This window comes from Pundamilia nyererei, unplaced genomic scaffold (genome assembly GCF_000239375.1).
Source record: "Pundamilia nyererei isolate P.nyererei 1_Seehausen unplaced genomic scaffold, PunNye1.0 scaffold00110, whole genome shotgun sequence".
In the NCBI taxonomy this organism is placed as follows: Eukaryota; Metazoa; Chordata; class Actinopteri; order Cichliformes; family Cichlidae; genus Pundamilia; species Pundamilia nyererei.
Window position 1 is genome coordinate 518,687 of NW_005187511.1, and position 16,417 is coordinate 535,103.

General features: G+C 41.3%; 1 protein-coding gene across 1 annotated transcript; it reads right to left on the bottom strand.

Moving 5' to 3' along the window:
* Nucleotides 1–13,764: 13,764 nt before the first annotated feature.
* On the bottom strand, nt 13,765–16,372 carry LOC102205354 (protein FAM212A-like). The gene is made up of 3 exons (XM_005741371.2): nt 16,205–16,372; nt 16,045–16,078; nt 13,765–14,845 (listed from the first exon to the last, which is right to left on the bottom strand). Exons 2-3 carry the CDS (start codon nt 16,060–16,062, stop codon nt 13,865–13,867), a joined length of 999 nt encoding a protein of 332 aa, XP_005741428.1. The 5' UTR covers nt 16,063–16,078; nt 16,205–16,372; the 3' UTR covers nt 13,765–13,864.
* Nucleotides 16,373–16,417: the final 45 nt, after the last annotated feature.

Consider the following 16,417-nt stretch of genomic DNA (forward strand, 5'->3'; position numbering starts at 1 on the left):
CCTGCCACTGATGTGGCTTCTCGCAGGGGCCATTAAAGACCAAAGAGCATCACCCCAAACCAGATGTTCCACCTAACAAAGTCTTCAATGCAGTCTTTCACTGAAGCTTAAAAGTGCATGAAAGATGGGCCTGACAGTAATCTGTAGAAAGTCACAACATGAAACACTCCTGCAAATGAAAAGACTTTTCCAGGTATAAGACACTTCTGCTTTGGATTATCACAACTACATCCTTGGATTGTGTGCATTGCATTAATATCATGCCTTAATAATGGTTGAATTGAAACAATTCTGTAAAGAAGAGAGCGATAAAATTCCATCACAGTGACATGAAAGACTGAAAGATTGCAGCTTTTGATGCCAAGTGTGGCAAAACCAGTTATTAGATTTAGGGGGAATTTACTTTTCACACACGAGCAGGTAGTTTTGGATAGTTTTTCTCCCCCTTATAAAACAAATCATCATTTAAAACTGCATTTTGTATTGCTCAGGTTAACTTTGTCCAAAATTATTATCAGTTTGAGTATCTGAAACATTGAAATATGACAAATGTTCAAAAACCTAAGAAAACAGTGAAAGTCAGTAGGATTGTGACATGACCTGACCCACTTCTAATTATTGACTTGAGTGCAAAAAAATGCAGGGAAAAAAGCACGAAAAGCCCTCTGAAAAAACTTTTTTTTCTTCTCTTTTTTTTTTTTTTTTGAAATAAATTGACCATCAACTTAGTGAGAGTGATGCTCCATCCACCAGGAGTAAGAACAGGGATTGCCCAGAACATAATTTAGCTGTCAGAAACCAGCATGAAGAGCTTATTACGAGACATTCTGTGGTGTAGCTTTGTGTCTGTTCTGGAGGAGGGAGAGCCTGAGCTCATAGAAAAGGGAAAGTAAAAGATGAAAAAGAAGACAGGAATATGAGAATGTGAGAAAGACAGACTACAGTCTGGTGTGGTCTGATGATGTGACATGAAAGCTCTCTGTCATTCATAGTGGCGTCTGAAGTCAGCACTGGAGGATCACCACCCCGCTGCAGCCTGCTGTGCTACAGAAGCAGAATGTGGCTGAAGAGTCAGGGGGGCTGATGATCACATCAACCCTATTAGGAGAGTGCATGTGCAGAAGGCAGCTGTGCACAAAGGAGCACAGTGTTCACCTCTTTCAGCTGATGGAGGACGGTTTCACGTGCCATGTTGATAATAGCATTAGCATCTAATCAATGGCAGCACTTCAAACTGCTCCCACTGCAGATGATGCACATGTATCCTTGTGATGATCATGTGGTTTCTTATTTGTCTAATGCTGACAGTGAGGCGCTGCAGTAAAAGAAAAACAGCCTGTCCCCCAATCTTTAATTTTCAATTCTCCTTATGCTAAAGAGATTTAACATTTATTATCACCTCTTGGCTTCACAGCTGTGTCACGGTGCAGTGTGACTGACTAAGCAAATGTTTGCTTCTTCCCAAACAACAAGTCACGTGTCATGTGACAGTTGAAATGACTCAAGCAAATTAAGGCTCCGGCTCATCACAGTGCGCACATGCTGTCTCTGCATGTTTATGTGTAATTAATTTCTAGAGCCAGCAACTTTGGCGTCGCTTCAGGGTTACCAGAGAAGGTGTCAACAGCTCATTGTCACGTACAGGGCTCAGTCTCAGTCAGTTTTCATTTATGCACTTTAAATAGACTAGACCGGCAAAATTAGTTTTTGTATTATATTTTTCTTTTTTATTTTATCTATTTATTTCTTTTATTTAACTTTTATTTAACCAGGAAATCCCTTGAGAGTCTGTTTCCAAAGGAGACCGGTCTGAGAAGGTACACCATTTACAAGGTTACAAAAGCAAATTAAAACAAGTAGCATAATCCAAAAAATAAAATCTAGCTTGGGAACAATAGTTTCACTCTGTAGACAAGTAATTCTTTATAAATGCAATGAACTCTATGAGAGAGACAAAAATCCCGAAAGGTTTTTGTCTGTCCTTTTGAAATATTGTTGCACAGATTGTTGCTTGCTGCCCAGCAAACATACCATCTTGTATGGCCACTGTGGGTATAGACCCACGGGTGCTGTGCCCCACGTGCACCTCATATTTCACTCTGTTTTCACATTTGCCCTGTGGTATATCATCATTTACTTGTTGGGCAAGTGTGTAAAGCTCTACATTATGGAGCAACTCGCTCAGCCCATAGTGGGGTTAAAAAAAGTACATGATTAAAAGCAAAAGAGAAAAAAGAAGCAGCAGCAGAAGAAGCCAAAATTCTAAATTCATTCATACTGAATACAGCTTATTTTAAACATTTTCATTTGTCCTTAATAAAAGATAAAGGTTTAAAAGGTAAAACTGTGAAAGTTTAAGACATAGCCACTCGTATAAGTCACTGAATATATAATAATATATGGCAACATCCAAAAGCCAGTTAGCTTAGCTTAGCATAAAAACCAAGACTCAAAGAAGACAACTAGGCATTGCTGCAAAGAGAAGAAAGTCCAGCTAATGGGATGACTGGAGCTCAGGTTCTTTAGTAATTTCATGTTGGTTTGAGGCTTTTTTTCATAGCCAATCCCATAAACATCCCATTTTGGGTTCCAATAAAAAAACTAATGCTAGCTCAAGTTTTTTAAAACGGTGGGCCACAATTTGACTCATGCCATAGTTCATGTTCAACTTTTTCCTACAATCTGAGATTTCCACATTATTGTTTAATCTTTATTTATATATTTCCTTCTTTGCAAGCTTATACTAAGAAAAAAGTATGTAAGCCAGAGTTTTACACTTACATACAGATATAATGTAGCAACAATCTTCTCATTTAACTCTCACCAAGACATCAGATAAGGAAATGATTTCACAAATGTTTGAACTGTTTCATTGAATAAACACACGGATAATTATTATGTTGCAGCAGTAAGTGCACACTCAGCACATCACAAAAAAAATATCCATGGAACCAGGAAAGCCCATTTGTCTCCCGATTTCACCTAATTTAGGTAAAAACACAGCATGCTTGTAGGTTTACAAGGATAGCTGATGCTGCCTCAGTGTGTTTTATCTGCACCAAGAGAAACAGCCTTGCAGAGCAATGTATTGCTTAAAGTTAGCCAAGAGCACTGCCTGATTTCACTGTGTAAATACAGGCATTAGCTGAGGTTTATTTGCACTAGTGTTGCTGATGTAAGTTTGTATTCAAATACAGGCGGTGAAATGGCAGAAAACAAAACAGAAATGTTCAAGAAATTATGTCAATTTTATTATGCAGAAAACTATGAGTGAGTCCACAGATAGATGGAATATAAAAGTATGTGTGTTGGTGGGGAGGGGGCTTTTCCCTTTCATCATTCCTCAGGTCCTTTTATTATTTTGCCAAGGCAAAGATGATCGTGCATCATGTGTTTGGGGGAGGGTCGATGTCGGCGAGCAGGATGGATCATCACTAGTCACGAGGGGCCACAGAGGTGACAGAGCTCAGTGACACAGTAATTAGCAACACAGTGGTCAGCCTGTGATGTAAAAGTGGCTGTACTGTGTACTGGTCCGCCCCGCAGCTACACAGACGCTGCGGTGCCTCAGGTCACCATGAACGCCCCGGTCATAAAGTGGTAGACATCACAAGCTTATTACCTCTGTGTGTCCCTGTGCAGCTAATTGTATGAGGGCCATTTTGAGCTTTTCACCATCACAGTGAGGGCATTTGGGGAAAGTGAGGACATCTGGCCACCTCTCACTTCATCGCATCTACTCTAAGGCAGGTTGTAGGTTTTAGACATGGTTTTGAGTTAAATTAGTGCCCAGTTTAAGCTTTGATTAGGATTAGGGTTACAGTTAGGTGCTGCTTTGGTGTGTTTTTATATGGGGAGCCACAGGCTATAGAGATAGACTCTGTCCTCCAAAAGGACAACAGCTTATAGACTCACAAAAGTGTTGCCATGTGTCTGTATAACCTCTGGTTTCACTTTGTTACAAAAGTCATTACAAGAACTGAGGGTAGCCCGTAATACTGGTTGTTTAACACAAAAAAAGTAATGTATAACACATTAACTGCTAGTTTTCTTAAAAGGTATGCAATATATTTCTTAATTACTTGCCGGCGAATGTAATTCATTACACTACTCATTACTTAAGCTACATTAAATCCCCTTTCTCAATGAGGACACACATATCATCTTTTATCTAGTGTTTACCTATGAACACAAAGCAGAACTGAAAAGCACAAAGACACTTCAGAGTGATCATATGTATTGTAAACAAAGTAGCATTTGATCAGTTATGAATCAATGAGTTTCAGGTAATTTTCCATCTCTGTAAATGTATTATTTAAACCTTAGCCAGTAAATTATTACAACTGCAGCTGACAAGCACTCGTTAGCGTACCAGCAACTCTGTGATTAGCACTAAAGTTAAAGGGACAACTTTAGCTGAGAGAAATGTTGGTGGGGTTAATTTTTTGGTTTTTATACCCAAGAAAGGTTAAACAACAACAACAACAGCAAAAGCATCAAACTACATAAGTCAGGAGGAAATTAAAAGCATAAAGCAAAAGTTCAAGGTGAGCCTGTTGAGGCTTTTCTGAGGAATTTCACTAGAATGTCACTACAGGGACAGATACAGGATTAACAGAAACAGGATTATTGGCAGGAGAACGCGGATGTTCACCTACTCCAGTCCATCAAACTTTTCATGTGATGAATGCTGGTAAGTTTTTCCCAAGTTCCATCCAGCTTGTTTTTTCCTTCTACTACTGGGCTGGTTTAGCCGGTCGAAGGAGCTCTCGAGAGTTCCCATATTGCACTCCCTTGCGTGTAACAGTGATCCATCCCATTTCCTGACTCATCACCCAAATCCTGCCGTTCACATCCTTTCTAAGCGACAAAGGGAGTGGCAACAGGTAAAGGAGGGACAGAAAGTTGCTTCAAGGCTGATCTGCAGTGGCGGTTGGTTGAGAGGCCTTTAGGTCTTTGGATATCCAGAATATTTCTGATTTTACAGGCAACACCTGTTTTTTCTTCCCGCTAAAAATTGAATGGCGGCTGAATATTACAACTTAATTTCCTAGTGCTGAGCAATGACCTGCTTTGGCACCATATTATAATTGACAAATTTGTCACCAGACATTTCTGGGTAAACTCAATAAAGCACATATTACATTCTCATGATGTGAGGATTGTGTTGGACTGTACTCGAGGTTGTGATCATATGATAGTCTATCCCGACCGGGTTAATTTCTCCATCAAATTAGCCTGCAGAGGTTACCCCATGACTATGTGCTACTGTCTTCTTTCATCAAAATGTGACTCTCATTAAAGTATCTGGTTTATGTAATTGATCCCTCTTTGCAGTCCATTTACAAACTAAAGCTGGGTAAAAATGAAAGTGATCATTCTTTTGAGTAACTCCAAACAAACTAAACTGTTAAAGTTCTTTCATAACGTGTCACCTAACCTGTCTTGGTTTTTTTTGTACACCGTTGACTCAACTAACCGATCCCGTCTAAATTCTAAGGCAAAGACAGCCACAGCTTGAAATTCTGGTTATTAAACCGTGACAGTGGTTGTTGTTGACAAACGTACAGCAATGTGCAAACGTCTTCAGCTACCTCGCTTTTCCTCGTGGTTTCCTGGTAAGGAGGGAAAGAGGAGATTGAAGAGATTAATTGGTTTAAAACGTGCAAGCAAAACACGGAAATGCACAGTATAAGCCATAAAACAACTCATTCTAATGAGCTTGAAAGTCGCTCAGTTGTCTGTTGTGTGTAGAAAACAACACAGGTTCATCCCTGGAGTTAGGCGCCCTTTTTTATGCCTAAATGATTCATAGGTCAGTGTTAAGAGACTTAACAAACCAGAAAAACAATCCCTCTAAAGATGGTTAGGTGCAAGGACTGGACTGAAAAGCAAAGAAAGAAAAACTTTAAACATTTGTTATTCTGTAGCAGCGGAGATGGGTTCACATAAAGGTGGAAAGTCAAAAACTGAGTCTGTTTTTTTGTGTGAAATCATACAATGTAGATGGGTTTATCAAATGAATACACATTAAATGATAATAACAGTCAACCATTGAAGTTTAAGGCCAAAGGAAAATAGCTTGAGAACAAATGTAGCTTTACAGTGATGAGTGCCAAATACATGTAAATGAACAGGATGTACGCAGCGTATCAGCTGAGTGGGAGAGAGATGTGAGAGAGTCTTGGGGGCTGTGGGGGGCTCTGAGTTTAATATTTGACTCCATCAGTCGTACTGAAGCGTTCACCCAGTCACGCGGTCCGCATTAGGACTGACAGCTTTGTTTAAAATCAACAGTAGTCCAGGTGCGGCGGTCAGCCATCTGCTGCAGTAGCCCACCTCCTCTGGCCTGTGTTGACACAGGGGCCACAAGGAGAACGTGCTGCTCCGCCAGACAGGGGATTTTACTTTTCAAATATAGCTATGACATTATAACGAATTTACTAAACAGTCATGTGCTAGCTAACGACCTAGCTTTCTGAATGTAAAGCTGCCTAAAATACATTATCTGCAAATGTAGAATCAGGTTAGCGAGCTTTATGGGTTCTACCATACTTATGCAAAACATAGAAGTCTCTTTTTTAAATTTACTCACTAAAAATTCTGAAGCTGCTGTCAGCAGTCATCAGCTATCATAATGTGGTGTGGAAACTTTTGTTTCTATATAGATAAAGGATAGAGATATCATTTTTTAAACTGTAATGGTGCTGATAGGTAGCTTGCCAAAAAGTGCAGTTCCTGGAGTGGACAGTCCTCAAACACTTTCATGGTAATGCTTGTTTTAAGGTAACAGAGCTTTGTCTGTTTGCATAGGTAATTGCCTACAGAGAGCCTGCGGAGAGGGGTTTTCAACCAACGCAAACATGCTCCCATGTAGTCCTTCAAAAACCCAACAGCACCCAGCTCGACCAAGCGTAGCTCGAATACTTATTGGTTGACAAGTGAAAGGGAGAAGTGCAAAAACAATGTTAAAGATCAAATATATATATATATATATTAAAATACAGCATGACTCTGGTCTGCAAGAGTAGTTCCACTGCACACTTGAATTCCAGGGACAGTTATCAGCACTGTTCTCACATGGGATCAATCAGACATCTCATGGATTTTGAAGTCTGGCTGATTAAAGACAATTTAATTTTCAACAATGTGGAACATCTGCGTTCTTCCATGCAGCTCCATAGGGTAATGTGAACACTGCTGTCAGTCAGTGTTATTACTCAAGGACTCAAGGACGGTAGATTTACCTGCAATTGATAGACAGAAAAGTTGAATCAATCATTGTGGTAAAAAAGTGAACTATATATATTACAAAATGTCAAACTATGCCCTTTAAAAAGAGGAAATATTTTGTATATATGACATAAATATAGGTTGCGTTGAATCAAAAGGAAATAGGATGTGCAAGAAAATTAGCTTTCCTTCTATGAACCTTGAACAATGTTTTGTATTATTTACTACATCTAAAAGGTAGGCATCTGGTCTCTCACATGATTGTATTACTTTACAGTCTGATGCTCAACAACCACATGATGACGCACACTTATACCCCCGTTCAATCCAGCTGATCCTCTATGACACATGATTTGAGTTTGGGTTATGTAAAGCTGTTATCTGAGTGGCCTTTGTCAACTTCTGTAAAATGCCATCTACCTCACCTATGGTCTTACAGAGAGTGGTGGAGCAGTTTCAAAGGAAACCGGCGAAGCTCCTTGAATGCATCAGCATCTGTTTTTAATGGATGGAGCCCATGTTGGTTAAAGTGGTCCAAGATGGCCAGATTCTTTCAAAATGAGGTTAACAGTGGGGTTAGCGTTCAGTCATCCACAGTGTATCTTTACTCCATCGTATTAGAAATAAATCTTTGAAAATGTAAACAAACAGCCCGTGAAGTGCCACGATCACTACTTGTGTGTGACTGTGTGAACCCACCCCCACCCCCCGGACATTTTCTCTCATTTTTCTCAACATTTCTATTTACACTCGGCCTGCTCTGGCATATATCAGGACAAGAGGTCACTAAATAAGTTCAGCCATCATAACAAATTATCCATAACCAAAACAGTATGAGAGCAAATCAGCCATGACCAACTGGTTCAGCCGAACAGCGATGCACAGTCCGCACAAACAAATATCACATCTTACTAACAAATACCTGCAGGGGGCTGGTGGGGGGGGGAGTGATGGCAAATTTTATTTCGATTAAAAGTGAATTCTGAATGGAGAATCGAAGAATGAGGATGAGTCGGAGGATGTCAGCAGGAAGTAAAAATGTCAGAGGAAGAAAACAAAGAAGAGTGGGAGGAAGCGGGAGACTGAGAGATCTTTGAGACCACACAATGTCTGCTTTCTGTTTGTCTCATCAGTGTAGCACATCTTAAGACTGGAGAAGGACTCCATTGTGCAACCATCCAATGAGGGTTTTCAATCCAGAGCTGTAGAGGGACAGTTAGTGGCGAGACCATGCTGTGGAGCGCCACAGGAAGACAACTTATCAAGGTCGCTCTTCTGACCCCAGTTTCCTGCTCAACAGAATGACCGATTGTCTGATCGGGCTCGCATCCTAATTACTTTTCTCACACCCAGACACTTCTTGCTTCCATAGCTGGGCTTTTCATTGCAGCTTGCTTCACAAAACTCTCATTTATTCCTGTATTTAACTCCTCATTAGCATTTTGCTCCTTGCCTTCTCTTTCTTCTTCATAAGTGCAGGATGAATGTTTCTTCCATTGCTTCTTCTTGTCTCTCTACACTCTTAAAGTTTATCTGACCACAAGCCAGCCCTTCCTCGCTGCTTGCGCCAATGTTGCATCCTGTGTCTGCAGTAGTTGGGCAAGATGGAGATCCTATTTCTTCACTCTTCTTTGTATGTCAGTCACACGAAAACACTTTAAGTTATGACCCACACAAGGCTACATGTAGATTAGTCTGAGTTAAATCATCCCCTAAGATTAGAAGACGGTGCTGTATGGTTGGCGTAATTCTCCTTCATGTCTCTGACCAAGGCACTGGCTTTTAGCTGAAGTTGCCCAATGCATGTGGCTGGTTACTGCTCCGAATGCTCAACATTAATTAAATGCACTGACTGGATTTCCCAGCAGGGATCAATAAAAAATCTTTTGACCATACATGTATATATATGTGTGGCTATACAACATAAATCAGGGTTATAGTGTGTGTTTTTCCATACAGGTTTGCAGTAGTTATTTCAAGCAGAGAAATCCAAAAAACTGTTTTCTTTGCAAAAAATAGAGCGTCTTCTTTGTGGTTTCTGGTTTCTGGGTTCAGCTGAGCTCTCCAGCAGGGATGCTGGTTTCTTGCCTGTAGCCTTCTGTTCCTGTTTTATCAAAGGTAAACTGTGTGACAATGTTTGTGTGTGTGTGAGTGTGAATACTTGTGTTTGGCAGTGAAAGTTTGACTTAGCTGTGATGTTAGAGTTAATGCCCCGACTGTGTGAGTGCAAACCGACATTGGGTCATGTGGCCGTGAATGGACTCTGAATGCCCAGAGTCGCTCTCACACTAACATCCTCCAAAAGCAAAAGCGTGAAAGAATGTTGAGAATGTGTGGCTTTGGCGTCGTCTACATGCTTTGGAGAGTCTCCTTTGTGTTATTTACTGGTAGCGTGTTAAAACCGTTTCCATCGTACTGTAGATCTATAGAGAGCACCAGCCTCTATTTAGAAATATAAACACACACACAAACCATACGTGTTTCTGCCCCACTGTCTTAAACCAAATACATTTTCCAAGTGGACATTAGAAAAGGCAATTTTGGACCCTGTGGGCCCCGTCTTAATGAAAGGGAAATTGCTGCTGTGTGGGAGTGCTGAAACGTGAGGTTCTGCGAAAAATTAAAAAACCCATTAATAGTCTCCAGAGAAGCGAATGTTTTTTCCATCCTCTTCGGTGGTGTTTTTCCGTGTCAGACTGCGGAGACATCACGTTGGCAGGCACCAAGGCTCTGCTCTGCTTTGCAAATATGCATGGAACAGGCTCTGTAGTGGCCCATTATCTTGTACCTGTGCCAAACGTGGGTGAATAGGACACAACGTTACACAAGCTCAGGCAGGTCTGTGCTCACACGTAGTGCAACTTCAAGGTAAGAATAGAATGCAAAAATAAAAAAAATGCCACCACATTCCAGAGATGGTGCTTGTGTTTATTCAAGCCTTAAAAACAGCAAAACAGCCCAGAGTAATCCTTCATAATATTGCTGAAATTGAGAAATAGCATGGATGGACTGTTTTTACTGATCTCCTGCAATCAAGAATTCATTCATAAATTCACAGAAATTATGTGGGGAAAATGTGAGAAAACTTGTGTTGGCACAGGTTTAATACAGATGGATATTTGCCTCATGTAGGAACACACAAAAAACAAGCTGACCTGCTACAGATAAAACATTAAACCATCAGATATAAGCACAAAGTAGTGTGGCAATTTAGCTCCTAATGACGCATTTCTTACACAGTGGCATTGGATTACTTGCAAAGGCATGTGTTGTACTGAACAGAGGAAGTAGGGTCTGACCTAAGGGGCCCTATTTGGCTATGAGAACCAATGCAAAGCCTCCTGGGATATTTAGACCATGTCATCTCAACTGTTATGATTCCCACGAACTTAAGACACCAGTTTATAATTGTGAAAAGCAGCTGTGTGACTCCTAAATGCAGTTTGTACACACCAAAAGGATGAAAAAGTTCTCATGGACTTGAAATTAGACTGAATACATGTATATATATTTCAATTACCTATATCAAGTCGACCGACAGACAGACAGACAGACAGACAGACAGATAGACAGATAGACAGATAGACAGATAGACAGATAGATAGATAGATAGATAGATAGATAGATAGATAGATAGATAGATAGATAGATAGATAGATAGATAGATAGATAGATAGATAGATAGACTTCCTGTCCAAATCCTGATGAGTTAAGTTAAGACAGTTAAAGTTTTTTCCCCTAAAGGAATCAGTGATGTTGCACTTTCTGTTTCTCTGAAACATGGAATCCAGAAACTGTTGGTAGCCCAAACAGCTCAGTGAGTCAGTCCTTTGGAATTCCTTCAGAATCCAGTGTAAATCATCAACATTAGTTTTATTAATGTCATATATATTACTGTCATCCGATATCCCAGCATTTTGATGCCATGAACACAAGTTTCCTGATCCACTCCAAGGGTAGGTAGTGGTTACCTGGGGGTTTACCCACTGTAAAATGGAAATAATTGCCAGATTATGCTATTTAATTTTCCTATTTCCAAGTAACACTGATTCACTTGGATCTACATAACTGTCAACAGGAGTTTGATGTACAAGGTAAAAACACCAACTCTCTGTTCTAAACTATCTGAAAAGTAAATTACTAGAAAAATTCTTCTTCAACAGAACTAAAAGGAAAATGAAAGAAATTGTACGTTGCTAGATTTTTCCCTTTGTTGTATTTTCAGAAAACAATAGTCACTGGTGCTACAGGAAACTGAGAAGCCCTACTGACTCTACTTGTTCTACGTCTTGTTACTGGACAGCTACTGTTTTCATAATCCTGCCTACGCCCAGGACAAGCACTAAATGGCGCGTAACCTTTCAAAGATTTTACCTGCAATTTGATGGTCAGAAGTTTAATTACTGGCCCTACAGACCAGCCAGCATCAGCAGTAGAAACTTCCACCCCTGAGAGCACAGAAAGACTAAAAGAGCAAACCGTGCTGAAAAACAAAATTGTCTGGTTACAATGTAGATTTTAGCGCTCACATGAGCTTGTGTGTATGGCAACACAAAAAAATTACACGGCTGAGGAGTTTGGCAAATTTTGTCACCTCATCCATCTACTCCTTTTATTTACTAACGTGATAATTACATGATTACATTCGTGAACATGATTTCATGCTGGCACCGAAGCTCCCGGTGAGGACCAGGACTAAAATTCCCAGCTAAACTTTTAATTAGCAGGAAATATGTTTTGTGTCCACTCTGTTAGACTGGGCCACCCTGTAAGCGTGCGATGCTTCAACAGATCTGCCTCAGATCATCTCATGTGCCAAGTTCATGAATGTTGTTTACGACAACTGTTAGCAACAGAGTTGAACTTGCTCTAAGCAGAATGTGGGTGGCAGCCATTCTGTTGAAACTGGAGTCATTTTAAAAGGACCTTCTACTCCTTAAGCAACCTCACCTCTGTGCCCGGTGAACGTGCTCCTCTAAAGCCTTTACGTGCTTTCAGAAGGAGGCAGTGGAATCAGCTGGATGGGTAATGACACATAGTTCTTAGCTACATCGGTAAAGATCGGTAAAGATCCTACACTAATACAGAGAAAACCCCAACATTTAAACGACCCCCTAAGAACAAGCCCTTAGCAACAGCGGGAAAGAAAAACTCTCTGTTTAACAGGAAGAAACGTGTGAAAGAATCAGGCTCGGGCAGGGGCAGCCATCTGCTGAAACTGGTTCTGGCCTGTAAATAGCTATAAAAGATGCTCCTGCTTTCACATCTACTGCATGTAGTGGGATATGTTCAGTAGGCAAAATGCCATTGAGGTGATTAATGTGTTGGATTCATTGTTTCTTGTGTCCTTTTCTCTCATTCCCACTGGAAACTAACATGCGCCTTAAATATAATGAGCTCAAGGAAGAACCAGAGAAAAAGAGCACACCCAGACGATTTGCTGAGATTCTCTTCACAAAGACGCTCTGTTTAGCTGCCTTTTAGAAACTATCATGTGAATATTGTAACTGCTTCATGATAAGAGCTCATTTTATCCCCAGTGAGTGCTCAGCAGTAAGCCCTCAGTGACATTCCATCAGGAGACCTTGATAAACAGGCCAAGACAAACAGCGCCCAGTTAGAACCATCTTTCTCTCCTCTCCTCCCCTGTCCTTGATATCAGGCATGATTGGTGAGTCTGGCTGCAGCAGAGAGCATGGGAAATCCCATTGGGGGAAAATTCTTTATCTTTATATGGTCTGGTGTAGTTTCTCCTCTGAATTGATGAGCAAAGTGAATTTGTAAAGGCAAAGGTGAAGTGATTGTTAGCTTATCTTGGTGCATATGCCACTCAGCATTTTTCTCTCTTTGCTTGGTGAGCACAAGATTAAGTATACCATTAAGTAAAGTGTGTGGATGAGTTGGTACCACCTGTAAGGCTGGACCACAGTAAGAGCAGAGCCCAGGTTAAATGAGGCAGGGAACTATTAGCGAGACGTTCTTCATAAAGCAAAGAGAATAAATGTGTGCACCATCTGCAGCCAGCTGCTTCGCCTCCTCTCACCTTTTACTGCAGACACATGGGGAATTACCTCATTGGGAACACAGCACTCTGTTGATACAGCCTCTGATTCTGGCCTGTAAATAGCTTTGTTGTCCTGGTTAAAGCCTCTCTAATGGATTCAACTTTTTGTTGAGTAAGAACATGAGTCCCATGGTATCTAACCAAGTACTGGAATGACTATAGCTCTGCGCTTCCTACACACTATCAATTTATCTTTTTTTTTATTATACCCCAGTTACACTGAACCATCCATCTACAACCACCATCTCATGTGCCCATTTCTAATGAAAATAAATGAAACCACATTCATTTGCTTTATAGGAGAGGACGCTTAAAGCGTCCTTTAACCGACCAGACTGTGGAGATTTATTATCAGTGTAAGGAAACTGAGATAATGATGGCAGAATGTGTTCCAAATGTCTCTGGGAATTTAAAATAACCAATGAAAGGTATACATAAGAGCAGGTAGAGTTTGGGTTTTTATAACTTCTTTATTTTCAGCATATTAAAAATGGGAAACAGTCATATAAAAATAAAGTGACTCTGAGGATTGTTCAGTCTGTAAATGGCTCCACACGAAAATGGATGTCAGATGTAGCTGATAATATTTTTGCAGATTATAGGCTGCCGGCTTCCTGACTTCATGAGAGCTGCAAAGCGGTAGAAGTCCCCATCAAGCTCATTAATGCACGCGTGCGACTGGTGGAAAAACGGAACTTTGGACTGTGCTGCCACAACCGGACAGGACAGACGTTTTGCAGCATTGTCAGTTCTGTTAACCTGAGATTCAGTGGATCTCATCCTCACTTTGTCCTCCACACTCTTAGACAGTCCAACTAGTTTCCTCCTCATATTGACGAAGAAGGCTTTTCCCAGCCTAGGCCTTGAAGTTGGCTTCAGGTTGGTAGGGTCTGGACATTCTGGCAAGTCCATCCAGTTCTGTATGAGATCTGCAAAGCTGTTGTCACCTAAAACCAGAGGTTGGCGGTTGCGCCCTCTGGTCAATAAAGAGTTTGTCCAGTCCTCTGGGTCACTGGCCTCAAATGATGTCCATGTCTCCAGACAAACGTCGGAGGTGGATTTGGGGCGAATACGTCCGCTTGGTAATCTTTGTGTGCGCATGCAGGCTGAAGATGACACCCGCACATTCCTGGTCCTCCTCAGATATACTCCATCATCCTGCCACGAGGCCTCGGAGTAGCCTGAATCAAACTCCAGACTCTTGTGACTGCTGGGAGAGGCCGTGCTCAGCCTGAACCCAAACCGGCTGCTGGAGTCGTCCTCATCCTCTTCCAGAGGACTCGCCAGGCAGCAGGCAGAGTCGTAGGTACTGGCTGTGCTGGCATCAGACATCCGCAGGCGTGCGCGTTGCTCCCGTTGCAAAGCTCGCTGCTGACAAGCGCGTGCCAGTGCCGAGTGTTGGACTAAGGCTGGGAGTTGAGCGCTGATGGGAGCAAGGGGGCGCCTGGCTGCAGAGCAGCTTTTCCAAGGTTGTTTTAAATCTTGCAGTGACCTCATCATATACTGCATCTGCTCCCGTAGGCAGTCACCGGAGTCACTTAGGCAAAGCTGCAAAGAAAAGACAAAGAGTGTTAAGAAGTTGGCAATAAGTCATATGATATGGAGCATGAATAAAGCTAACAAAAGAAGATGACTGATAATCATTAATCCTTTTTAAATGGAATGCTGGGTAAAGGTAGGAACAGGGACTACTTTTGGGACATGTTCAAACTTGCTTGGAGTACATTTCAGCCTATGAAAGAACATCTTTTCCTATTGTAATCTTTAAGGTCAGCTGACCTGCTGTTCAAAGAGTGCAGTTCTTCAAGAAGCCAATTTCAAAAACAAAGGCTATATGTTTGTCCGTTAATTCACTGAACCACACCAACAACTAGAGTGAACGCCCTAATTTCATTGACTCAGAAATTATTCAACTGACAACCCAGACAAATGTTATTCCAGAGAGAGAAAAAGACGTCCTGCCCAAAGTGAAGCGACCTGCACACAAAAAGGTGATTTCGGCTTAGCTACAGGGGTCCTGTCTCTTTAAGGGTGCAACATGCCTGCATATTAATTTTACCAGGGTAATACTCCTGCTTCCTCTCTGACTCAAGGAGCGGATTGGTCAGAATCAGCCAGTGGACACTGGTGGCTCACTCAAACTTAAACAAGAGGTGATGGAGTAGCAAAAAAGGAAAAGTGGGGTCTCCTTTTTTTAAACCCACTTTAATTCATAATGAAAGGATAAGCAGTACAGGAGGAAACCTGACACAGTCCAATACCCGCCACCACAACTGCAAGGTAATTGCAGGATTCTTGTCAATACAGTAACCTCTGAACCTCTATGACCTCTCATCTCCTAGTCTACTGCAGAATTTGACCCTGTTGCAAGACCTTCTGCCCCCATTTTGCTTTTTATCATAACTCTGCAAGCTGCTGCACAAAACGTAAGGAAGTAAGGAACGTGCACAGGAGGATTATCAGCAGGTATATGAAGTATCGGACAACATGTTCTATCACGGAAATCAAGCAACGTCCCAGTTGATGAAAACAGTGAATGTCTGGTAAACAGTTAAACTTCACCTTGTTTTTATGTGAGGACAGAATGAACTCTTATCATTGTTAGGGGAAACCAATGCTATGTGCAAAACCCACGATTTAACATGTTCCACGCGTGGAAAGACTGACTCTACTAGGCTATTCAGAATATACTACAATGGTTTCGGGGTTTACACTTTTATAATAAAATTAATATAAAGCAAACTTACCATCTCTTTTCCTTTCATCTGTAAAACTTTATATCTGCAAGAAAGAAAACGATGGAGTGGATTTAATGCAGCGCACCACACACATGAAACCCCTCATAACTAATAAATAACACTTCATGAAAGTATATAACAACAAGAGTTTAGGCTACACAGCGCTTACCTTGAACGTGACAGCTTCGTCCCATTAAGAGAAAATTGTCCCGATTCGATCAAAGCAGTCGCGGGATTTAGTGTCCCCAGTAAGGAGTCAGCCCTTTCGGCTCCAGTCGCTTGATATGCTGAGTGAAAATTTCAGCCCCCTTGGCCTCCTTTTACAGCTCCGCGCTCTGCAGCCAGTTACAACCACTCGTGTCTGAATGAGCCAATCAGGGCG